Source organism: Rhipicephalus microplus, chromosome 10 (genome assembly GCF_043290135.1).
Source record: "Rhipicephalus microplus isolate Deutch F79 chromosome 10, USDA_Rmic, whole genome shotgun sequence".
In the NCBI taxonomy this organism is placed as follows: domain Eukaryota; kingdom Metazoa; phylum Arthropoda; class Arachnida; order Ixodida; family Ixodidae; genus Rhipicephalus; species Rhipicephalus microplus.
Window position 1 is genome coordinate 28,223,000 of NC_134709.1, and position 25,184 is coordinate 28,248,183.

General features: G+C 46.5%; 1 protein-coding gene across 2 annotated transcripts in view; it reads right to left on the bottom strand.

Moving 5' to 3' along the window:
* The window catches only part of LOC119181309 (microtubule-associated serine/threonine (MAST) protein kinase dop), a 259,056-nt gene extending 237,178 nt beyond the window's left edge, over positions 1-21,878 (bottom strand). For both annotated transcript variants that reach the window (XM_075875311.1, XM_075875310.1), the window contains exon 1: positions 21,434-21,878. In XM_075875311.1, coding sequence (XP_075731426.1) covers positions 21,434-21,745 — 312 coding nt within the window. In that variant the 5' untranslated portion in view covers positions 21,746-21,878. The remainder of the gene's footprint in view (positions 1-21,433) is intronic.
* Positions 21,879-25,184: the final 3,306 nt, after the last annotated feature.

The following is a 25,184-nucleotide window of genomic DNA, read 5'->3' on the forward strand; positions in this document are numbered from 1 at the left end:
TATATAACTAAATATTTAAACAAAAAGGGCACGTAATACGTCATACAGCAGAACACTATATGTTAAAACACAGTACAACACAACGGCACATAGCCACAAGAACCTAAGCATGAGTTCCTTGGTCTTTAAGAGTGCAAATTTTGAGAAATAGCAAAGGATAAGGAAGAGTAAGACCTTTTTTTTCTGTATGACACGAGAAACATCGTTGAACAGAGCACGTCACGGAATCCGACGTTTCGACACGAGGACATAAAAGTCTTAGTCAGACCCGGAGGAAGGAGCACAGGTTTTTTTTCGCTACGCCGTTCCCGTAGGAATTAACGCAACTAGGTTTTTCCCTTTTATACATTTCATTTTTCAAAAATAAATTTTCAGGAGGTTCCCCCCTGTTAACGAAGTTTAAAGAAAGGAAAAGAAAAAGAGTTGATCAGGCTTCGTGGTAGCATCGTAGGCCGCCGCTAACGTGATCGTAATTCAAGAAACGAACGGCAAGCGTCGACACCTCCGTCTGGGTGCAGTTTAATATCCCAGTAGAAGACTTTTAACATACGAAAATAACGCGTAGCACATGATGGAGACAAACGACCCGTACTCGTATCTCCGAGGTAGTTCACGGAGACTAAAGGAAAAATAGCAATACGGTAGACGAAACTAAGACCTCCCAGAACGGAAGAAGCACCACGAGGTTAAAAGAAATACCTCAATAGATTTAAACGCAACTATGGCCTGCGAGAACAGAAGAAGCAGACACAGTGAAGAAAAAGAAGGAGCAGACGCGGTGAAGTTAAAAGAACTATCGCTATAGGAAAGACGAAACTATGGCTAAGAAAACAGCATAAAGAAGAAGCAGATATAGTGCTGTCATCCAACGGCATTTACTCGCGGAAAAGTACGGAAAACACGATGACAAACGGGGCCTCTCGAACGACGACCGAGGATTTAAAGAGAAATAAAGCGAGAGTGCTTTGTAAGCGGCTGGAGTAAGCGAAGGAACGCCGTGAATCGCCATTAAGACTCGACACGGGGCCACCGGCGAAGCAGAAAATGAACGAAGAAGGGTGAACAGAAACGAAGAAAGAAAAGCGGACAATTTTGTTGTCGTTGTGCTCCTAGTTGGTGGGTCGAAGAGCTCTATACCGCCGATGCCAGCAAAATGCGTGCAGCACACGAGAAGCCTAAAATTTCGAGGGTAGTGTAACTAACGGTGAGCGAGCAAGAAATCCGTTAGCATAACGTTTAATTATCTCCAATTACCTTCAATTACATCGATATCCAACGGCAGGCGACAGTTAGCCGAAGTTAACTAGCCAGTCGTCGTGCATGGTGTGCGGTTCCTGAATATGGTACGCTTCAAAACAACCACACATCTTTTTTTTTTTTTTTACACAGTGACGCCTAGCTGTGAAAAATATGCGGCGGGTCAGCCAAACAAAAGAGCAAAAAAAAAAACCAACGACGGAGTCTCGTTAAAACGCTACTAGCCTTACAGCCAGATAAAAGGCCACGCAAGGTGTCATACTTTCACTCAAGGAATTGTGACGTACATGTTACGTAAATATGTGCCCGAGCTGAATCGAAGGCAATAGTCCAATCCATGGCCTCCGAGATGGCGCAATAAGATCTAGTTGACGTCAGCGACACATGATGGCGCCACCAACGCTGTCGCGCGTGCACGCGTCTGCGAACGTTACGCCCAACTACGACCAAACCACGACCTGCAATAGACAGCTTGCCCGCGACGTCACGGGCACCAATTCTAAACGTAGTGGTACTTCAAGACGGCGGCTTTGCTGGCCGACATATTGCGGTTGACCTGCTTCAATGTTAGGTAGGAAAACGTTTATGCTTGTACACATCACGAAGGAACGTGCATGTCACGTTTCGATTATGTTAATGTGACACCACAAACTTCACGTGCCTCCATGTTGGTGCTCCAACATGGCGGCTTCGTGGTCGTCCGTGCAAGTAATCTATACGCTTAAAGACGCACCATATAGAGCTCTCTGAAACGAGCCGCGTGATATTCTACGCACTGCACCGAATTGGGCGGCGCGGAGCGCTCAGAGAAGAAAAACGACAGGACCATCACCCTCGGAGCGAGGACACCGTCCTGGAACTTGCTGCCCGCTGCTGTTCTTAACTATACAAGCAGCGCACAGTTGTCGATCCGGTGAAAGCAATTCGCGCTGCCAAGAGCCGCTCGCTCGGTACCTTATACGTTTACGTTCGCCTCAGTGCCCCATGCCGCCTGCAGAGGCTACAAAATAAAGACCTGAGGTCAGGGTGTTCTCGCGCGTACACGAATTCACCGCGCTCTTGAGACAATACACGGCGGTTGGCTTGGAGCCTGTCCTTGGCTCTGTGGTCACGGGAATGACTAAATGCGGGCGCAAAGCCATCTACGCCTTAACGTGTCCGCAGAAAAAATGCACAGTCATAAAGTATACAGGTTAGTTTGCCAGTACATTACCAGTTTTCTTTGTTCATGGGCAGGTTGAATCTCTCCAACACCGTCTATAAACTTCATAACAAGTGCCGAAGCCATTGGATAAATATATATATTAAACCTGCAGTACTGCGCTGCGCACTAAGTATAGCAATTGGGTACGTTAGTTCGCCAGTACACTAGCTTTTTGTTTGTTTATGGACAAGCTAAAACTCTACAATACCGTCTAAACTTTATAATGAGCGCCGAAGCCGCCCATACATAGTGTAAATATAGCTTAAACCAGCGGTCCTGTGCAGTACATTACAGCTCTCCCACACTCGCTAAGCCAAACGGTCGCAAAGCCGGTTATGGCTCGGTGAGTTGAGAGAGAAATCTATAGTAATGGAACGTACTACCTTACCCGTGAAGCTTTTTTTTTCGGTTTACGGACAAGCTCGAACTGTCCAATACTCTTCGGAGGCCTCTAATACTCTCAAACCTCCTACACATTTAAACCCTATAAAGCTGTCGATAATACTCTCGAACACACCCACAATGTTCCCTGTGAGCATGTATACTGGAAAAACTTATCCCAGTTCGTGAAATACCACGTAGCGCTAGCCCATTATTAAGTTATCCCGTTCCCTCGTGCTTCGGCGGCTTCTATGCCTGCAATGACTCAGACCGATGAACTTTTTTTTTTTTGAGGTTCAAGTCTTCTCTACATTTCTCAGCCAGTGTAAGACGCAATTAGGCGAATGTACTAACACTGCTACTCACCCGTTCTTAAAGGGACGCAAAATTCAAATAACAATTCATGTCAGAGTGAAAGCTTAATATATTACAACGTCTGAAACGACAATATTATCAACAACAGTATGATCAGTGTCCTACTTACCGAAAAATTAAACGTACGGCAGGACATTGGCAAAATGATTCCGATTACGTCAGAGGTACCGCCTACGATTAATCACTATAGTAATCGAACTACCTGCACTAAATAAAGAACCTTCCATGCATCAAGAGACGTCATAAAATGCTGCTCATTCGTGTCCGTTTGATTAATGGAAAAAAGAACCGCCAGACGTCACTGTGGGGATGGCGCGAGCGGTTCAACTAGTTAAACTGGACAGGTCATGCCATCTAGCGGGGCCCAGTTGAAACAATCACGTCTGCCATCTGACACGCAATGGCAGGAAGTTTCCAAACGTCCGTTGCTGCTGCATGCTGTGGCTCCCGCTACTTTCGTTCCGCTGCTGCTAGTGGCGGCGGCGCGCAGTAAAGCAGGGCAACGTTGTGCACGGCAACGGTGACGTGACACGTTCCACTTGAGGCGAGTTTTTTTTTTTTTTTTTCTGAAGTATGCTAACCCGATGCGGACCACTAAAACGTGATTTTACTTCAAAATAAGCACTTCCTTGGCACAAAAGTAACACTACGAGGTTTCTGGGCCGATATTTCAACGATCGACATCGACTCAATAGTTGCCTTTAGTGTCCCTATAACAGGTATCGAGAACGATGAAGAAAAAGTCCCCTTTTTCCTCAGTTTCTATGAAAACTCATACTAAAAAAGTCTTACCGACTATTGGAAGTTACACCAGCGCGCATGCTTAATGACGAAGTTGGGTTTACTCGACGACAAGAACTCTTGAAAATAAAGTTACGGCCAACTCCGCGTACACACCACACATACTAAAGAAAAAAATGCGAGCAAGCCACTCGACCTTCGAGGGAAAAGACTACCACGCAATGCTCTCACTGTCAGCCGTTGTGCCGAGAACATTTAGAGACCATCTCACTTGGACATGCGCAGCCTTCTCAAAAGGCAGGCGGCACATTCGACATCTGCTGCACGCCGACACGACAGCTCCACGGAATTCAATATTGTCCGACCATGAACCATATAGAGGTCTCGCAATATGCGGGAGTCCATGTGGCCTGTTTAGAATGGTTGCGAAAAAGGACGACTGACTCAAGGGAGCGTAGGGCAGATATTTTTTCAAGAGGTGGGGGGCGCACCTTCTTTATATAGGGGGGGGGGGGGGGGCAGGCAGGAAAATGGTCATATATTGCGGTATGTATTCCATGGTGTAAAACAAAATTTCAAGAGGGGGGTTGGAAGCACCTGTAGTGGCACTTTCTGGCTAGGCCACTGCTGACCCGTGCCAAGGCGTGACGTGAACTTGCTCGTCACCCTTTAACCCATGTACACAACGGCCAAGAGTCGTTCTTTTTTTTTTTTAAAGAAAGGCCACGTTGGTTTACTCAACTCGCTTTCAATTCGCTTGCAAACTTCGATTGAGAAGAAAACGTACAAGATGGCTTCCGCTTTCAAGTCGTCCAAGGTGAATGCGTCTTAGACTGTGTATTTTTTTTTTTTTTACACACAGCAGTCCAAGATATTTGTGCACGCTCGCCGCGGTTGAGCACTGGTTACGGTGCTCAGCTGCCGACCCGAAAGTCAAGGGTTCGAATCCCGGCAGCGGCGTTCGCTTTAGGCGGAGGTCAAATGGATAGATGCACGTGTAGTGTGCGGTGAGAGAGAGTGCACGTTGAAGACCACCAGATGGTCGAAATTTCCGGAGCCCTCCACAACTGCGTCTGTCATAATCATATCGTGGTTTCGCGACGTACAACCCCAGATATTATTATTATTATTATTATTATTATTATTATTATTATTATTATTATTATTATTATTATTATTATTATTATTATTATTATTATTATTATTTTCCCTCTTTCCCTCGCGCTGTCACCGCTCGGAACGCGCTACCAGGTGAAGCTGTTAATATTACAAATATTGATGAATTTTTGTTCTTTTGTGGAGCAGTTAACAGAGCCAGTATAGTGACATTTTGCCGTTCTTGTCGTTGCGATAACGAAAAAAAACGCGTTTTGCAGTGGTGCATTGTAATCTGTGTACGTACATATTGTTTTTCATGCGTAGTACGTGGTTTTTATCATCTCTTTTCTTTTTTTTTTTTCTCGTCTTCTCGCGTAGGGGAAGAGCACCAATGTAGTATTGTTGTACCCGCTACTGTAAGTGTTTCGCTGTTGTGCGCATCGTCCCTCAACATATCGTATTCCCTGAACTTTGTACCTACTTGGTTACCTGTGATGATGTATGCCCACTTCCTGTACGGGTCTGAAGAAGCCCTACAGTATTGTTAAATAAATAAATAAATATTATTATTATTATTTTATTTTTATTATTATTATTCACATTTGTGCACAGCGCAGTTCTAAAGGAGGTAACGTAATGAAATTTGCCATCTTCGACCTTCCCCTTACTTCTCCACCCCCACGACGTGCTGCGCAGGAGGAAACATGTCACACGAGTACGCGGTGTGACATGGGCGCCCGGGCGGATTAACCGGATGCGAAGCCGGCCCGTATCTACCGCGTGACCGATCGCCTCTCGATCGCCGTCGATGAATTGCTATGCGCTCCAGGGTTCACGCTGTATTACTGTGTGTAGCGTGTCAACGAGAACAGAATAAATATGGCCTTTTCAATTTTTTACAACGAACTCGGACCTCGCCTACGCAATTGGGGTAACTGTGGGTAAACCGGTACGAAGAAAACAAAGCAAAATAGAAAAAAAAGGAAAGTATGACGTCAATGCATGCTGTGCCTTGAATAAGAAAGAACAGCTTTCTTTCGCAGCTTTTTTTTTTTTTCGCATGTAAGCCAGGTGAAAGAATAGCTTTTTTTCGCATGTAAGCCAGGTGCGGTTTCGCACCTGGCTTACGTGCGCGCCGTACACGTAATGGGAAAGCGAGACACGCAATGGCAAAGCGAGAAAAAAAACTACACGCACAGTACTTTTAGCTTGAGGAAGTAATGTTTTTTTTTTTTCAATACCACAAAAGGATGATGATATGTGGGGTTTAGCGTCCCCAAAACCACGGTATGATAATGAGAGACACCGTATAGTAGAGGGCTCCGGAAACTTCGACCGCCTGGGGTTCTTCAACGCGCACCCAAATCTGAGCAGCACAGGGGCCTACAACATTTCCGCCTCCATCGGAAATGCAGCCGCGGCAGCCGGGATTCGATCCCGCAAGCTGTGTGTCAGCAGCCGAGTACCTTAGCCCGTAGACAACCGCGACGGAAAATTCCACAAAGACAGAGTGACAGACTGGTTCCACTTCAAAGAACATCCTGTCAAGCAGTTACTAATGGGTTTTCAAATATTCATAAAAGGTCTTCTTCGGTGATAGAAATCAACGCTTCAGCACCATACCTTTCTTTGCGAGAGAATAACAGAGGACCTGAACTATAGTTTTGACTGCTATTCGTGTTAAAGAGACAGCGCGTCCAAACGCGGACGCAAGAGAGAATTTGCATTCTCCTTCTTTGGCATTTTTTTTTATTCGATTACGTAAAATTATGTCCCTCCGCGTGGAACCTCCTTCAATACAAAGCCAGGACTTCGGAAGCCGTGCTGCTGTCAACTCGAGGAGGGAAAGTCAATTGGAAACGGTGAAGCTTGCGGTTCGATTTCTCGATGCTAATAAGCCGTCCTATCTCTTTGTGTGCTCTCGGTCTTCTTTCTTTTCTTTTTTTTTTTGATACGAAGGCTTTTATTCTAAGTAAAAACAAATGACTCCCAACCAGTGCGCCCTAGTGTTTTCGGTGAGTTCTGGCTTGCCACGTAAACGGCTCTCTCTCTCTCTCTCTCTCTCTCTCTCTCTCCTTGGACTCTCTCCTGACTCTCTCTTGAGTCTCTAAGGAGTTTACGAAGTGACTACAATTACTTCAAAAAAAAAGTCCATGTGCCTTTTTAAGAAGTGTCATATGCGGGGCTAGGCAGAACTCCCAAAGGAAAATAACGTGTCTAAGAACTGCTTTTTTTTAATCTTTTTTTTTTGGAGTGTCAAAAAAAAAACATTAAACCTAACAGTCTTAGGTATGCACCATACTTTAAAAAGGGGGACACTAATAGAATCGAATTTTCTTATATTCACAATACCAATGTCACCCCGCCACTCAGTAATTAAGCGAGAAAACGCACAAAAAAAAAAAGAAAATGCGCGCGGCGAAGTTAGCCTGAGGCTTCCGCACCATTTATTGTGACGTCACGAATTTTAGCAGCGTCTACTAGGGCCTTCATTGTTATTAACCGGTAAAAAAAATGAAGTAGTACACTGTCTTCTGAGGGAGCCAGACGCCCGACATACCGATGATAGTTATAGCACGAGAACAGAACGACGACTACGAGACAAGAAGGACACGAAGGACACTTTCCTTGTCTCTTTGTCGTCGTTCCGTTCTCGCGCTACGACTATCGTCGTGTCATACCAACTAGCCCAAGCTGCCACACTTCTAAATTACGCCCGACCTACCACGCACCTCGCGTACCTCCCGTTGTTTGGCAGGTTCTACGGGATCGGCCACGTATGGCGAAGTGACGATGTCGAGCGATTACGCAATCACGTGACGTCCCATTGTGTGACGACATCGCCTAACCAAGGTTATTCATTCATTCATTCATTCATTCATTCACTCATTCATTCATTCATTCATTTATACTACCTCAAAGGTCACATGGGACATCACATGATGGGTGGGCGAACAGTAAAAAAATGGCGGGTCAGATTATATTTCATGACTTGAAAGATCCTCTTGGAACGGCAACCTTGAATTGAACAATGGCAGTGATGAAGGCGATGTGTGAAGGGAGGGCATGCCATTTTCCGGCAGTATGCAGAAAAAAAATTAACGTTGATGGATTGTCGTGTGTGAACGCGGCTGATACACAACATTTTGGTGAAAGTGACGAGAGGAACGATGTCCAGGAACGATGATTTCGTTTCCTTGAGGCAGTGAATGAAAAAAAAACCTAAAAAATAGGATTAGACAAGCAGCTTTGCGGCGAGAAGAAAGCGAGGGGATGCATAGCCGGGATTTTAGGGCGGATACGCTTGTCCTGCAGGGGTAATCGGGAAGAACGAACCTCGCGGCACGGCTGCGGACCGATTCAAGAGAGCTACTTTTGTTAACTTGGTGCTTGTCCTTGATAGTAGAGGCATATTCTAGTTTCGATCGTATCCACGTTTTATATCCAAGCAATTCGACTGTAATGGATGCTGATAAGTTACGGCGTAGGCAACGTAATAAGCGATTGCAGGAATTGGTTAGTTGGCATATACGATGGGTCCAGGACAGGTCGCTAGATGTATGTATTCCTAGGTATTTAAATGTATGGCATTGAGTCAAGGTGTCGTTGTTGAGGGAGTACGAAGACGCTACACAGTTACGGCGACAATGAACTTAGGACGCGTGGGAGAACTTACTCACGTTGAGAGAAATGTATACCATCGGCTGGACCACGTTTGCATTTTGAAGAGATCATGCTGGAGAGAGGAGGAGTCTATGGAGTTTTGGTATTTGACGATACGGCACACAGTCATCCGCAAAAAGGCGTGTATTTGATAATACATTGTCTGAAAGGCCAATAATTTTTTTTTATAAGAAAGAGTAGCGGTCCAAGTACAGAGCCTTGCGGCACACCAGATAAAAAGGAGAAAGAATAGAAAGGAGAGAGATGGGCTGGCGGAAACATCACTCAATTTGACGCCGATGGTCACTTTCGGAGTTTGATGAGGCATCTCTCGCGTTAAAACTATTCTGCGTGTTTGTTCGTTTGTTTGTTTTTTGTTCTTTTTTTCGGAAGCCCCGAGTAGCAAGCGCTGCTCGGGCACGGTCGCTATGGAAACGCGCGTGCATTTCGCTCAGCCCTCTCAGTCAGCTATCGCGAAAACAAAACAAAAAAATTACTTCAGCCACACGCACTCAAACGCAGCAGACGGATTGACTCTACGGAGCCCTCTCCAAGAGCGTTTCCTAAAGTTTCAAGGCGACGGCTAAGATGGAGTGCGATCGAGACTCGGAAGCCGACCTATTCATCCATCCATTGTCCCCGGCGTCTCCTAAATTTTCGTCTCAATCTCCTACTCATTTCTGTACGGCCCATTCGCAAAGCGCCCTAGGCGCTCCTGGTGGCTTTTATTCTATCAACCCCAGTTCACAGAGGTCCTTCCATCGTGGCCTATTTTCGCCTCCATCACTCTTCTCCCGCACACCGTTTCTCGCACTCCTTCAAAAAGCTCTCTTCGAAAAGTCACAAGGTCGCTAATGCACTAATCTGAAACGACTCGAAGGCGAAATCCACTTTGTTTTCTTCGGGTCTATTATAATGATCACACAGCCTCTTACCTTCTATAGCTTGAGGGCTTTCCGTACTCAACCTCGTTTCGCTCAATAATGAGGAAAAATTCTAGACTCCTAAAAACACCGCATCATGAGGTGCTTTCAGGCGTCAAGAATTTTTCGTCATTACGATGCACCGACTAGACCGGTGAAAAGTATGGTTCTGATTTTGCACAGCGCCCGGTATTAGAGTGAAATTCGGAGCTTTCTAAACCATAGAGTTTCCCAAAATTAACTAGAGGGTACTCTGGCGCTGCGATCGTTCAGCGACCATGGGAATGATGGGTAGTACACACATTTGCCTAGTCTTCGTACTTGCGGCTTCGTTTATTGTTGGTTAAGGTTTTGTTTTGAAAGAAATAACGAACGCTGTTGAACTTAGTGACTTGATTCAAATTGGTAAGCCTAAAAAAATAAGGTTGTGAAGCGCAAACGGTGAACACTTGCTAATTTATGTTTTCGTGAAAAAAAACAGCTCCAAGCCACACGAACACACACTGGAGCCAGAAGCAGGGCAGAAGTACGAATATTAGACAAATGTGTGTACTACCCATCATTCCCATGCTCGCTGAAGCGTCGTGCGTTGCAGCTCCCGTAGACACTAGCGCCAGAGTTCCCTCTAATAAGTATTGTAGGAAACTCTACGTTCTAAACGACAGAGTTTCCTAAAAATTAAGTAGAGGGGATTCTGGCGCTGCGTACGTTCAGCCACCAGTGCAAGCATTTTGCCTATACATCTTCGTGCTTGCGTGCTTCTAACGCCCTTGCGGCTTCCTTTGTTGTCGTGTTTTGGTTTTGTTTCCCATAAACGAACGGATCGTTGTCACCTTCGTGACCAGATTTGAATCGGCGAGACTAAAAGGTCAAGGTGGCCAAGCGCAACTGCTGAACATTTGCCGATTCTAGCCTCGCGACAAAGCAGCTCCAAAGCCACGCGAAGACAAACAGCGAGCGACTACGTCATGCGATGACGCCATCACGTCTCGTCGCATGGCGTCGCGTATCGATGACGTCGTGACGTATACGTCACACAATTTTGGTGGCTTATAGCTGTGAAGTTACGGCGACGATGCCAAAGGGTGCCGTCATCCCACGATTATATTTTTAGCCGCATTCGTGCTGAGGACAATGCCGCCTATATGCACCACCGAGTGCCACTTTTTTCGCATTTGAAGAAACATCTAAGCCGTTCGACTTAATAATAATAATAATAATAATAATAATAATAATAATAATAATAATAATAATAATAATACCGAATGTACAAGGTAAATTAACTACAACCCTACATGACCGAGCGAGTGATTTTTTCGTTTTTGTTTTTTAAAAGAGCGGAAAGTTCTACTGTGGGACCAGACAAGAAAAGCCTTATAATAAACACGCGGCGATAAATTCACCCCAATCTCCGCTGCGGAGAACCGGATTAAAAGCTGTGCACGTGGGCGGAAGAGCGCAGAACGAATTCTCGGAGGTGCTCGGCTTTCTCATATCAATTCCTTTTCGGCGACGTCTGGAGGGAACGTGGCAAACTCAATAAATAGTGATAGTGCCGGTTAAAGGGGAGGAGGAGGAGGAGAATTCAGGAGTAGTTTGAATGGTGGGTTGAAAGGGAGTAACTACAAACGGGGGGGGGGGGGGGTACTCTTGTCGGTTCTGAGGATCAAGCAAAAGTTGTTCGTTTTATTCGAAAAAAAAAAGGCAGGACATGAGCTTGTCGGTATAAGGAATCGCGAAAGAAGGTTCGTTCGTTCTTTCTTTCTTTCTTTCTTTCTTTCTTTCTTTCTTTCTTTCTTTCTTTCTTTCTTTCTTTCTTTCTTTCTTTCTTTCTTCTGAAATCGAGTAATGTCGGGACATCCGCCGTTTTAATCACAATATCGCCTTCAATTCCCATCAGGCGAACGACGCTTCTACACACACGGAGACAAGCGTGGCTTGGTCCTGCTCATATTGCTTTCTTCTAATATTTTTTTTTTCTGCAGTAGTTTCTACGATCCACCTTTCGAGATCTAACACGGGGAGTCACTCTTTACGCTGATTGATTGATTGATTGATTTGTGGGGTTTAACGTCCCAAAACCACCATATGATTATGAGAGACGCCGTAGTGGAGGGCTCCGGAAATTTCGACCACCTGGGGTTCTTTAACGTGCACCCAAATCTGAGAACACGGGCCTACTACATTTCCGCCTCCATCGGAAATGCAGCCGCCGCAGCCGGGATTTGAACCCGCGACCTGCGGATCAGCAGCCGAGTACCTTAGCAACTAGACCACCGCGGCGGGGCAGTCACTCTTTACGCGTTCCTGCCTTACAGGAAAGCCCTGCCACTTTCCCTTAAAAGCACCGCCTCGAACGCTTGCTGCAGCCCAGCCCGTTCACGCGGCAGCATTCTATACTACGCGGTCGTCGGTGAAAAAAGCCTGAAAGCGTCTCTTCGCGACACCACGAGCTCTGCTGTCGACATCTGCGGCAGCAATTGCGAGAAGAACGCGCCGGAAGGAGCCCAGTATGTATATATGTGCATATGCGAAACGCCAGCAGCCACGGCAGCGGGCTCTTTGCTACTACTACGCAACGCCTATTTTTTTTCTTTCTAGCGTTTCGTTTTTTGTTTGTTTGTTTTTTCTGCCTCTCTCGTCAAGGATGCAATATCTTTCGTGCCGCCACCGCCATTCGAGATGCCGCCAGAAGGCAGCGCACGTGACTTCGTGAGTCAGCGCGGACATCGGGCTGGCCTTCGCCGAACGAGTTGATGCAGCAACGAGGCTTGTGTAAGCCGGTTGTCGAGGGACTCTTTACACGTTTCAATCTCGAGGCCGTTTGGACCAACGAGAGAGCAGGCCGTATGCGCGCGCTGTGTGGGAGAGTTGACGCGGCCCTTATTCGCGCGGGAAAGAAAAAAAAAAACAAAAACACGAACCCTATAACATACCGAGACTGTTTACGTGCTGCGTTCGTTTGTCTTTGTATTCATTCCCTTGCTGCTGTCGTTCTCTATATAATATACGGGGCGCTTTTTTTTTCTTCTTTTTTTTCGGTCTTTCATTCTTACGTATATTCGTCGATTACCTCATTCATCCATCCGTTACTACCCTTCAGTCATCCCTACACTTAGACATGGAGTTTCCTAATATGCACTAGAAAGAACTCTGGCGCTAGTGTCTATGGGAGCTGCAACGCACGGCGCTTCACCAAGCATGGGAATGATGGGTAATACACACACTTGTCTACTTTTCGTACTTATGGCCTGCTTCTGGCTCCTTGTGTGTTCGTGTGGCTTGGAGCTGTTTTTCACGAAAAAAAAAATTAGCAAATGTGCAGCGTTTGCGCTTCACAACCTCTTATTCTTTTAGGCTTATCACATTGAATCGGGTCACGAAGTTCAAAAGGATTCGTTCTTTCCTTCAAAACAAAACCCTAAACAGCAATAAAAGAAGCCTCAAGTACCATTTGCCGCCCGCAAGTACGAAGACTAGGCAAATGTGTGTACCACCCATCATTCCCATGGTCGCTGAATGATCGCAGCGCCAGAGTCCCCCCCCCCCCCCCCTGGTTAATTTTATGAAACTATATGCACTTTGAGACTATGGGTGTGTTCAAATATACACCGTAGACGGCTAAATAGACAGTTAAATGGACGGCGGCCATCTTAAGTCCCAGTCCAATTTTCACGTAGCCGGCAAAATAGACAGCTCCGAGAAGACCGCATCGTAGACAAATACGATGCAGGCTACTTTGCTGTCTAAACAAAATGGCGGCTCAGCAAATCGCTCAGATAGATCGGATCTCGCCGGAATTGTGGTCTGCACACAAGCAGACGCTTCCAAACATGCTCAATGTGAGTAACGCTTATTCGTTTTTTGCTTTCAACACGAAATAGGCCAGGAAATGGAACTGTTACGTTTGTTTATTTTAGCTTTTTCTTCTCGACGCGAGGTGGCGCATCGTCGCGTAAAAGCCGTCCAGACGTGTTCCAATTCTCGGACAGCATGGGCTCGGTGCGCTGTCTTTTAATCAGTCAGCGTAGACTGCTACGTGCGCCCCGCCGCGGTGGTCTAGTGGCTAAGGTACTCGCCTGCTGACCCGCAGGTCGCGGGATCGAATCCCGGCTGCGGCGGCTGCATTTCCGATGGAGGCGGAAATGTTGTAGGCCCGTTAGCTCAGATTTGGGTGCACGTTAAAGAATTCTAGGTGGTCGAAATTTCCGTATCCCTCCACTACGGCGTCTCTCATCATATGGTTGTTTTGGGACGTTAAACCCCACATATCAATCAATCAAGACTGTCTACGTTCTGTCTAGGAATTGGAACACAGCCTATGTCTGTTCCGACGGCGACGATACAGTTGTAACGGTGCCTAGCCGCTGACCTGAAGGTCGCAGTTTAGATCCCTCCCTCGTCGCATTTCGACGGAGGCGAAATGACAGAGGCCCGTGTATTGTGCGACCAATGCCTCCGAGATGGCGGGCGCGCGGCGCGAAGGTTACGGTGCGATGTCAGAACAAGTTAATGGACGCCTAACGGTCGAAATCATTGCGAAGCCCTTCGCTACAGCGGGCCGTACATTCACATCACGCTTTCGGCATTTATACCTAAATTATTGTATTATTACTGATTAGATAGTAGATGCTACTGGTTAGATTAGATATTATATATTGTATTATTACTGATGATTATGTCTAAAAAAAAGACCACACCCTCAACATATCTTCTTTTTTCTTTCGTTCCCGCCAAACCACTTGCCTACTCTTACACATGCAATCATTGACGCGGACAAGACAAAACAAGAAGTTCAGGAGAAAAACGTTTTTTTTTTTTTTACAGTACGCGCACTTCTTAATACTGCAACAACACGATGGTCTGAGCTCGTTGGTGCACGCGTTAGTGTCGATACGCATTGCAAGTGAATCGCCACTGCGTCTGCATACCACCATGCATAGCATGCAGCCATCTTCTCCTGTCCTTGCGAGGAAGCTCCGTCACTCTCGACTGGCTCGAAATATGTCGATACTGCGGGCGGGGTTCCTTTAACGAATCCGGAGGATGCGCACCATCTCCAATCATCGGGCACAGTTCGATCGTTCTCCTCGCTTGGTACGGTGTCCTTGCTGTATATGAAACGTCGACCGGAGGAAAGGGCGAGGGGGGGCGACTGCCGCGTGCAGATAAAGGGTGAATGCCCACAGCGCAACCGGGGTTCCATAATGAAGACGGCTGGAAGTGGTGCGCGAGCCAAAGTTCGGGCTCGCCTCCGACGGGGAAAGCCCGATTCAACCCCTCCGTCATCACCCCCCTCTAAATGTGCCAGGGGGGTAAGGGGGAGGTGAGTAGAGGCGGAGGAGGGGGGGGGAGACTCACGAATCACAACAAATGCGCTTGCGCAACGTGGCGATCGAAATTTGCATTCGCCTCGATCCCTCGTCACTTGGAAAGTGAGAGGGAAGGCAATTGTGTGCAATGAGTCTAAGAGTGTGTGTGTGCATACTCCACCGCATTGCATACGTGCAGTGCAGCGACGGGTACGCGTAAAAAAAAGGGTACCGCCAGCTCACGAGAGAAAATATATTACGGCTTCGCAGTTCGCAACTTGACTGATAGCCTTCGAAGGCGTCAATAACCGACAATTACTACTACTACTATCATCAGTTCTATTATTACTACGACGGCTTAGCAGCGCTGCATCAATAAACTGTGTGCTGAAATAAACATACAAGAACAGCAAAAGCCTTGACATTTTTTTTTTATTTCAACCAACAGAGTAACAGACAGCGAAGCATCATTGTTCACAGGACGAGTTGACGGTTGTATTTGAAATGAAGAAGTTATCCACCTCATCACAAAGATAATAAGAGATAGAGCGTGAACTAGTCAAGTTGTTCTTTACAACTGCATATGTCTCTTCAAAATCTTTTAATATATCTGTACAAAATAATGAAAAAGCAATTGATTGATCGATCGATTGATTGATTGATTGATTGATTGATTGATTGATTGATTGATTGATTGTGGCAGATTAGAACCGAACAAGTAACAGCGGCAGTCATTCTGTCCCGTCCACTCCCTATCCATAGGGACAGAACCAGTCTCCGGCTTTCTGGCTGTCTGCTCGGAACACGAAACGTGTCTCGAATACTATATATACAGATAGCGCAGTCATCACTGAGGGCACTACAACAGCCTCCAGCGAAAATACTCTAAGAAAAAAAAAAACGGCAACCGAGCGGGAAAAAGTGCCCCCCTCTCCACTTGCTTCCTTGCTAGGTATTTGCTCGCTAAAAACTCTACAACACACTTAGCGCATGATTAGGTAGCCCAGCTAACGGCCCTATATCATCATCGTAGTGACCGAGATCTGCAGCGCATGGCTCATATAACCAGGCGTTCGTAGAAGACGCGGACAATCAGCTCGAGCTGCCTGTTGATTAGGAAGGCGCGATAAGCAGCTCCGTACGACACGCTGCAGGGATATCGACACGAAGGAATGCGCAGAGAGCCGGCGGCGGAAGTAAGGAGGCGATGGAAGTGTCGGCGACGCTGGGTTGACAGGGGTCATTGAAATGCGGCTAGCGCCACGCTCGCAGTTTCCGGTGGCCGTCTACATCACCCGCCCAGAAAGAAAAAAGAAAAAAAAAGATATTCTACTAAATACGCACAGTGTACGCGAGTTGAAGCAAGGCGAAGCATCATCGAACACCTCTCGAAACGCGCGCGAACTTCGAGAGGTACTCTTGCGAGAGGGGAATAACTGTTTCATTACTGCGGTAGTCTTCTTTACTATAGCGCGTAGCTTTACAGGTTGAACGAACATTAACACACATACCCTAGGTCGGCAGACATTCCTATATCGGTGGACCCATTTTCGGTGCAAGACATCTTGTCACCCTCAGTGCGTTAGCTATGAAGAAATCCCTCGCTCACGTCACACTACATCACGTGACGTCACGTAGTGTCGTTTTCGGGCGCAGAGTTTCCCGACAGTCCCCACTGTTCAAGACGTCAAAGACATGCACCAGAAGTTGTGCACGTGGTTCGAATGAAACCTTATTTGTCCGAATGAACCCGTGGTCTGCCAGTGACTACAAACCCTTCCGCCATGATGATGAAGCATCGGGACGATGCCTTCTTGAGAAGGAGGCTAATGTCACGGTTATTAGCCGTAAACACAACACAAAAGGACGAAGAAGCCAGCATCACGAGCGGCAGTTTCTGGCATTTTTCGAGGAAGACGACGTTGCGCGTCTGCTCTTGCGCTTTGTTTTTGTATGTGAATAGAACCTTGCTTTTAACGTCGAAAGGAAGCCTTGTGTCCTGTTCTTTGCACGTTGCGACAATATTACACTAGCGGGAACTCGTGGCGCTAGTGTCTATGGGAGCCGCAACGCATGGCGCTCCAGCGAGCACCGCGGGAATTGTGGCCATAGTGAACGGATTTGCCCTAGTATTCGCACTTTACGTTCCTTTTTGGCTTCGCGTGGTTCGAGGCTGCTTTGTCAGGAAACATAAATCGGCGAATCTTCAGCAGTTGCCGAAACCGAAACACTGCAATCAACGACGCCATAAGTGCGTTCGAGGTCCGCAAGCGGGAAGACTAGGAAAATCCATGTACTGCCCATCGTTACCGTGCGTCGCTGAACGATCGCAGCGCCACAGTCACTTCCAGTTCATTTTAGGAAATTCTTGGTCGCCAAACGATCGCAGCGCCACAGTCACTTCCAGTTCATTTTAGGAAATTCTTGGTCGCCAAACGATCACAGCACCACAGTCACTTCCAGTTCATTTTAGGAGATTCTTGGTCGCTGAACGATCACAGCGCCACAGTCACTTCCAGTTCATTTTAGGAAATTCTTGGTCGCTGAACGATCGCAGCGCCACAGTCACTTCCAGTTCATTTTAAGAAATTTTTGGTCGCTGAACGATCGCAGCGCCACAGTCACTTCCAGTTCACTTTAGGAAATTCTTGGTCGCTGAACGATCGCAGCGCCACAGTCACTTCCAGTTCATTTTAGGAAATTCTTGGTCGCCAAACGATCGCAGCGCCACAGTCACTTCCAGTTCATTTTAGGAAATTCTTGGTCGCCAAACGATCGCAGCGCCACAGTCACTTCCAGTTCGTTTTAGGAAACTCTTGGTCGCTGAACGATCGCAGCGCCACAGTCACTTCCAGTTCGTTTTAGGAAATTCTTGGTCGCTGAACGATCGCAGCGCCACAGTCCCCTTTAGTTATTCTTAGCAAACTCTGTGGGGGTAAAATTTCCTAAAATTAACTTGAGGGGACTCTGACGAACTTGTGGCTCTGTTTATTGCTGCGTTTTGCTTTTGTTTCGAATGAAAGAGCAAGCCGTTGTGAACTTCGTGAACCGACTTGCAATGGTGATGCTGCAAGGTGAAGGTAGCGAGGTGTCACAGCTGTTACATTTGCAAATTTTTCGTTTCGTAACAAAGCAGCTCCCAGCCACGCATAGCCAAACGTAGCCGAAAGTACGCAGATTAGACAAATACGAGTGTACTGCCCACAATTCCCATTCTCGCTGAAGCGTCGTGCGTTGCAGCTCCCATTGACACTAGCGCCAGAGTTCCCTCTTATGTATAGATATGTAGGAAACTCCATGACTTTCAGCACATGCCAAAGCTAACACGCCAAGGATGACAAGGAACCGTTGACAAAAGTATAGGCTCACACATACAAAGGCGTTTTCCAGCCTGTCCGAGGCAACAATTTATGTTCGTGTAACCTCTACAGCACACTGCGCAAAGCAATCGTGATGACGACCAAGACAGAGACAATGACGATCGATTTGTCTGTCAAATGCGTAGCGCTATGTCAACGTAGTTAGAATGCAAGGTAAACTATAAAAATCCGATCCTCTCAAGAAAGCGCATAGACTTCTTTTCCAGCACACGCTTATGATTGACGAACCACTGCAGTTAGGCTATATTGTGCTGAGAACAATTTGCGTTCGCTTACTCAGAACGATTTATTCAGTCGCATCATTCTGTTGAGGAGAATCCACGTTCGTCTATTGAGAACGATTTATTCAGTCACATTCTGCCGAGAACAATGCTAACCTGCAAATCCACGCTTGAGGACAGCCAGCATAGGGACGAACTTTGAGGCAATTCGTGCAATAATTACAGCGGCAGTTCTCGTGCTTGCTAAACCAGAGCTTATTTGCAGCTCCCATTCACATCACGGCGCCAAAGTTTGCCTTAGTCATCCTGGAAGGAAACCCTAATTCCTTCTCAAACGAAGAGACGCGCAGAAGCCCTACATTATAGAAGGCGTTTACGAGCGAAGCCTCCTAACTTGGCCGCTGCACGTCGCTCCGAGCGCATTATATGGCGATAAACAAGACAGAAGGACGCATCGCAAAACGCTTTCCAATAAAAAAAAAGAGAACAAGAAAGAAGCGTTGGCGCGGTCGTAAAGCCGCAGAGCCATCAGCGCCATCCAAACATGAAGGTGCTTTTAGATTGTACGTTTTCATTGTGCGTGAGCCGGAACCATTCAGAGGCAGGAGCTCTGGTGGAGAATGCACTAGGATAAAGTGCAGGCTATAGACAGGAAACTGGGCGAAAAAATGACTAGTCTCCTGGCTATATCCAGAACATAACGCCGGGCATGATTAAGAGCGGCGACCCATTTCCCTAAAGGCAGAGTTGTTATATTTAAAGCTATATTGCAAGCCAACTGGAACATCGATAGAACTTTCTAACACTCTAAAATCCGGAAGTAAATAGTGGACCGAAAGTGTTTGGAAGAGAAAGAAGTGTATCACTCGTAGCTTAAGCCTCTAAAAAAAATAGAGGACATCTTCCCTGCTTCAGTGCCACACAACAGGCACAACATGAAAAAAAAAAGAGAGAAGAGAAAAGCAGCTGAAAGAGACGGGAGTCCCAAGGTCCAAGAATGTCACAAAGTATAGTCCATAAGCTCTTTACAGAAACGGGAAAAAAACAAAAGCGATGCCTCATTAACTGCTGGTCGCTTGACGACCGAAGATTTAAAAGGCGGATTAGTGAGCGGCACCTACTTTGTCCATCCAATCAAGGCTTTTTTGCGGTTAAGCAAAATCATTAGCACGAGAGCAAAAACTCACGTTATTACTTAAGTATCGAGCTCATTGCAGAGAGCTTTCTCATTAGGAAGCCGACTCGACCGGCTCCAATAACACGAGTATTACTCGAACAAAGAAAGCCAAATTTTATACTGTCAGTTCAAAGCCAGAATGCCTTCTTTTGTGGAGTTTCTTTTTCTCTTACCTTCCTTATCATGCGGAGAACGTACTTGCCAGCGGCGTATGCAAACACGTATGCAAATCGCTGTTAGCGTTTGCACTTTGTTCATTTAGACATCGATGCTCAGAACTGCAAGTAAGACACGATACAGAACGTTTACCATATTCTAGAATGTCTGCTTTAATCGTATGCAAAATGCGTCAGAAAAGATATATGCAGCAGTAACACGTCCAATCTTTTTATAAGTCGTCCTCCCTTGATATTGGCCACACAATTTCTTTGGTCGAGACACCGAAAACTTCTTAAGACGTCGTCTATACGAGGACCAGACTCTACAAAAGGTCGTCACACAACCCTCCGTTAGCCGTTGGAAAAACCTCCTGCAGATGTCCATTATTACTCTCTTACTTGTTTTTTTTTTTTGTTCTCTTAATACACGCGTCACTTTGACCTTCATCTTCTTATACCGCTGCTGTAATTACGTGAACCAACGTATTTATAGTTTTGAACCATTGTTATTAGAGGGAGCGCGACAGAACGAAAAGCAACAGCCTCCTATATCTCCAGTACTTCTTACGTTTACCACATGCAATCTTGAATACATGCCTCACAGTCACGCAAAGTTTGACGTTGTAGCGAAGTCTAGACCTAACAAATCAAGGGTGTCTGTAAATCACTTCCTCTGGACATCAACAAGACGTCTTCTTTACACATCGGCACCAACACCTTTTTTACACGCCGTCTAAACGAACACTAGACGTCTACAAAAGGATCCCCAAATAACTTTCTTTACACGCCGAAAAAAAAAAAAACACCCTGCAGACGTCTCGTCTCTTCCTATCTTACTTTCTGGTTCAGTTAGCACGCGACTCTGATCTTATATCTCCTAACAACACTCTATTATTTGGTCCACTGACCTATTCATACCTCTGGGTCATTGTTGCAGAGAGAGCGCGACAGAATGAAACGCAACAAACTCCCATACTCCAGCACTACGTTCATTTAACATATTCTCGAATACATGCTTTACCGTTATATGCAAAGCTTAACAATGTCAGAAAGGCAACACGCATATAACAGAAGCAAATCTGAGTTGTCTAAAACCAGTCCTTACTAGACATCAACAAGACGTCTTTTGTGCCAAACCTTCTTTAGAGGCTGTCTCAACAAATAACCGGACGCCTATAGGCGACTCTATAGTTTCAAAACGTTTAGACGTTGACAGAACATCCTACGGACGTCTATGACTTTCTTCATAGCAGTAGAACCATGGACGCCCTTATGATGTTCTGCCCGGTTACCGTCCGTTTTACTCCAATGTTTGCATCCTTACACCGCTCTGTCGAGACCACCAACACGTGCACATCCGCGAGTCATTGTTACAGAGGGAGCGCGACAAATCCGCGACGACCTCCGATACTCCCGTACGTCTCACGTGCTCTTCTTGCTACTACACGACGTCACCAACAGCGAGGGTGCGCAGCGCGTAGGGGAAGGGTACCTATAACGACCCAAGGACGTCCGAACACGATGAGAAAATCCGTTTACTCACCACCACGACGTCGGCGGCTCTACATCCGCTCGCCCGGCGCGGCCTGGACACGTGCTGCTGGTCTGAGCTAACCGGCACATCGATGCTGGCGCGTCGCCGCTGAAGCTGTGGCTGAAGCTGTGGCTGAAGCTGAGGCTTAAGTCCGGGTTCTGGCTGTTGGTGACGCTGTTGTTGCTGCTGCTGCTGCTGCTGCTGCTGCTGCTGCTGCTGCTGCTGCTGCTGACGCTTGGGCTCGGGTCCTTGCTGCTGCTGCAGCTCGTGGTGGTTGGGGTCCCGACTCCCACCGCCACCACCGCTGGCTGCTGTGGCCATTGCGTCGAGGGCAGGAGCGCGTTCGCGTCGCCGACCTGCCGCGAATCTGCGAGGCCAGGCGCGACCTCGGAAGCGAGCTTCAGGAGGCGCCGGGCCTAAGCGCGGCCTCGAGATGTGGGTACATGGCGACCTCGAAGCGCTGTGGACGAGCGTCCGGCACGTCTCGACCTGTGCATATAGGTTGCAGAAAAAAAAATGAATTAGGCGTCACATTTCGGGGTACACCTTTAAAACCCAGCAAAGCGACATTTTTCTATAAAATAATAATAGCAATATTATCCGTAGTGTGGTGATCCGAAAGCACCACATGATTGTGAGACATTACATAGAGGCATTATGCATAGTCACATTATCGCACACTACGGTGAGATGGTGTGAATAACATGAACTTTCGTAAGCGTACTGCGCCGAGTTTGGTCAACACTTGAATATAGCTTATATATAGTTTATAGTTTATTATATTGTTAGAAAAGAGGAGCCAGCACAAACTGCAGTCGACGTAAGCCCAACGTGACGCCTACATAACGACGCCGTAATATGGGAAGAGGCCCGGAATAAAGTGAGTCACCTAGTATCCTTCAACGCTCACCTATATATCCATGCGTGCACTGGTGTTTCAAAGCAATATGATTACATGCATCATCAAAGGAGAAAAGTAAGAACTGGCGTCAAAACGAGCGATGCAAAAAAAAAAATCACGATGCCACGTCATCAAGACGTGCCAAGACGCCAAAATTTCTGACGTCTTCATGACGCCACATAACATTCCACCACGTAATGACGTCATCGCATGGTATCGTCATTTGGTCAAAGATCAGCGAATCTCGGAGGTGCTGCATAATAAAGTTATACGCAAATAAAAGGTCAATGCCTCCGACACACACACACCAAGCCGGTGACACTGTATACCTGTATACCCCTATATACGGGACGTGTATTTCTTTTTTTTTTACCCAGCCGTTCCGCACAAGAACCCGAGAAAGGTATTTCTGACGGCGCATTTCGACGCGGGCGACATTGAACTTAGTGGCGATAACGAGAGGGAGCCACTCACTAGAAAAGAGTATTCGATTCCGGTGCTACCGACCGTGAAGCCTGCGCTTTCATCCAAATCGGCTCACAAGATCTCTTTTTTCTTTCTTTCTTTCTTTCTTTCTTTCTTTCTTTCTTTCTTTCTTTCTTTCTTTCTTTCTTTCTTTTTTTCTTTCTTTCTTTCTTTCTTTCTTTCTATCTATCTATCTATCTATCTATATTTATTTATTTATTTATTTATTTATTTATTTATTTCATTTCGTAGCTCCTATACAAATTCCCACCAGACAAGCAAAGCACAGAAAGTGGCTCGCGACAAAGTTAGCATCGTGGAAAGATTTTGTTCAAAAGCCTCTCCTGAGAATATTCGTGTTATATCTTTGTTTTCACTTTTTTCTATGGGGGGACACTCGCCTTTTCGTTACTTTTTTTTAACATTCTTCTCTCCCACACTTCGTGCTTTCAAGAGAAGAACGCAGAGACGAACAAACGAAAATGTAGAACAATTTACAGCTTCTTTCTTTCGTGAATGCGGGGTACGCTTAGCCGGACAGTATCCTGAAATAAACTCCGGCTGCTAAAGTAGATGGCATCTTTTTGAGATATTGAAACACCACAGAAACAATGAAAAAAAAAACAGGAGGGGGGGGGGGGACAAGGCGTTAAAGTCGATGTTGCGCTCGTATAGCGCACGGTGATATTGCGGCTGTATAGTGACACCGTTGGCGGAATGCTGTATGATATGCTTGGAAGGGTACCATGAGCGCCCACTTTGTAACGGAACCGCCAACGCCAAGCTTAATTTATAATCCGGCTAAACGGCATGCCTGACTGATTTAGATACACTCTCCTTTTAACTGATGTAGATACACTCTCCTTTTAGACAATATTATACCTTCGTATATAGTTACACTATCTGAAAGATAGAGAATAAAAAATAAAGGAAATACAGGCAGATTACCGAGGCACGAGCCCGGTAAGCTACGCTAATTAAATTATTTAGGTATAACGACCTCGAAACTACCATATGATCGTGAGGAAAGCCGTAGGGCTCCGGAGAGTTCGACCACTCGTTGGGTTCTTTAACGTGAGCCTAAATCTAAAGGTACGCGGGTTTCGAACACTATATCGCTTCCACCGAAAACGCAAGAATGCCACAGGCCGGGATTCGACCCCGCAACCTACGGGTGAGAACTCGATCACCATGACCACAAGACCGCCATGGCCGGGCTCTGTAAGCTATACGCTGCATTGCGGAATGGGCGAAGGAGAAGGAAGATTGAAACGTCTGCGCTTTAGCGAATGTTGACAGTTCCGCGTTTGATATCACAAACGGCGATTTCTCTATAGAGAACACGCAAAAGACATTTCGTTGCCTTTCGGACCTCCGATGGGCAGCCCTTTCTTCTCGGCATGTTCTCGAGAGTGAAACCACTTCCAAATCCAGTTGGTGCACAGCACTGCCGAGGTGAAGCCTCTCGTACGCTTATGCCGCGCAGTACCACAAAAGGTCTCCACCCGTTTCATCGGCGGCGCAGTCGCAGTACAACAAAAGGTCTCCACCCGTTTCATCGGCGGCACAGCCGCAGTACCACCAAAGGTCCTCATCCGTTTCATCGGCGGCGCAGTCGTCGCACTCAGCGTTTTCGGCCATCGTATGCTCATCATATACCATCATCACTCGGCGTTTTCGGCCTCAATAATTAGGCTCTGGTGAATGCTACACCCGGACGCAGGCGGCACTGTACCCCGTAACTTCCTCCCGTGAAAGACCTGGTAGTAGACGAAGTCGTAGAGACAGGTCGAGACAGAGGATACGATCGATCGTGTGTATCGGAAAACGTCAATCCTTGATAAAGGTATAGAAAACATGTTTGTTTCTGTGTGCGACTTTATGGCAGCTTCATCGGCGAGGTCACTGCCGGAGGGAGATACAGCAATTTACTCGGTATCCGCTGACACAGAACGTTGCGTCCTTTTTTGAATCGCAAAGCGCAGCGTTTCTGGTATTTTCCCACACAAGTTGTGCGTATACGATCCGCGACAATAAAGGTGCCGACGAAAGATGTTGTTGTACTATGATATGATATTCCGGGTGGTAAAGGACAAGCTGCGTATTTCTCGTCCAGGCAAAGATGAAGCCTGGTGATGACCCAACAGGGTATTCAACAGTGCCCTCAAACGTTGAACGATCACCGTCGCGAATATCAAGAACGTCAAGAAGCGTGATAGGTCTCCAATCTTCAAAATTAACAGAGGAAGCATCACCTTTTGGAATAAGCACAATGCGTCCATCTCGAAAACTTGATGGATAAAGACACCATCCTCGAAACATCGCCGGATAACCGCGGTTAAGGCGGTACCAAGCTCATTCCAAAATGACAAGTAAAATTCAACTGGAAAACCG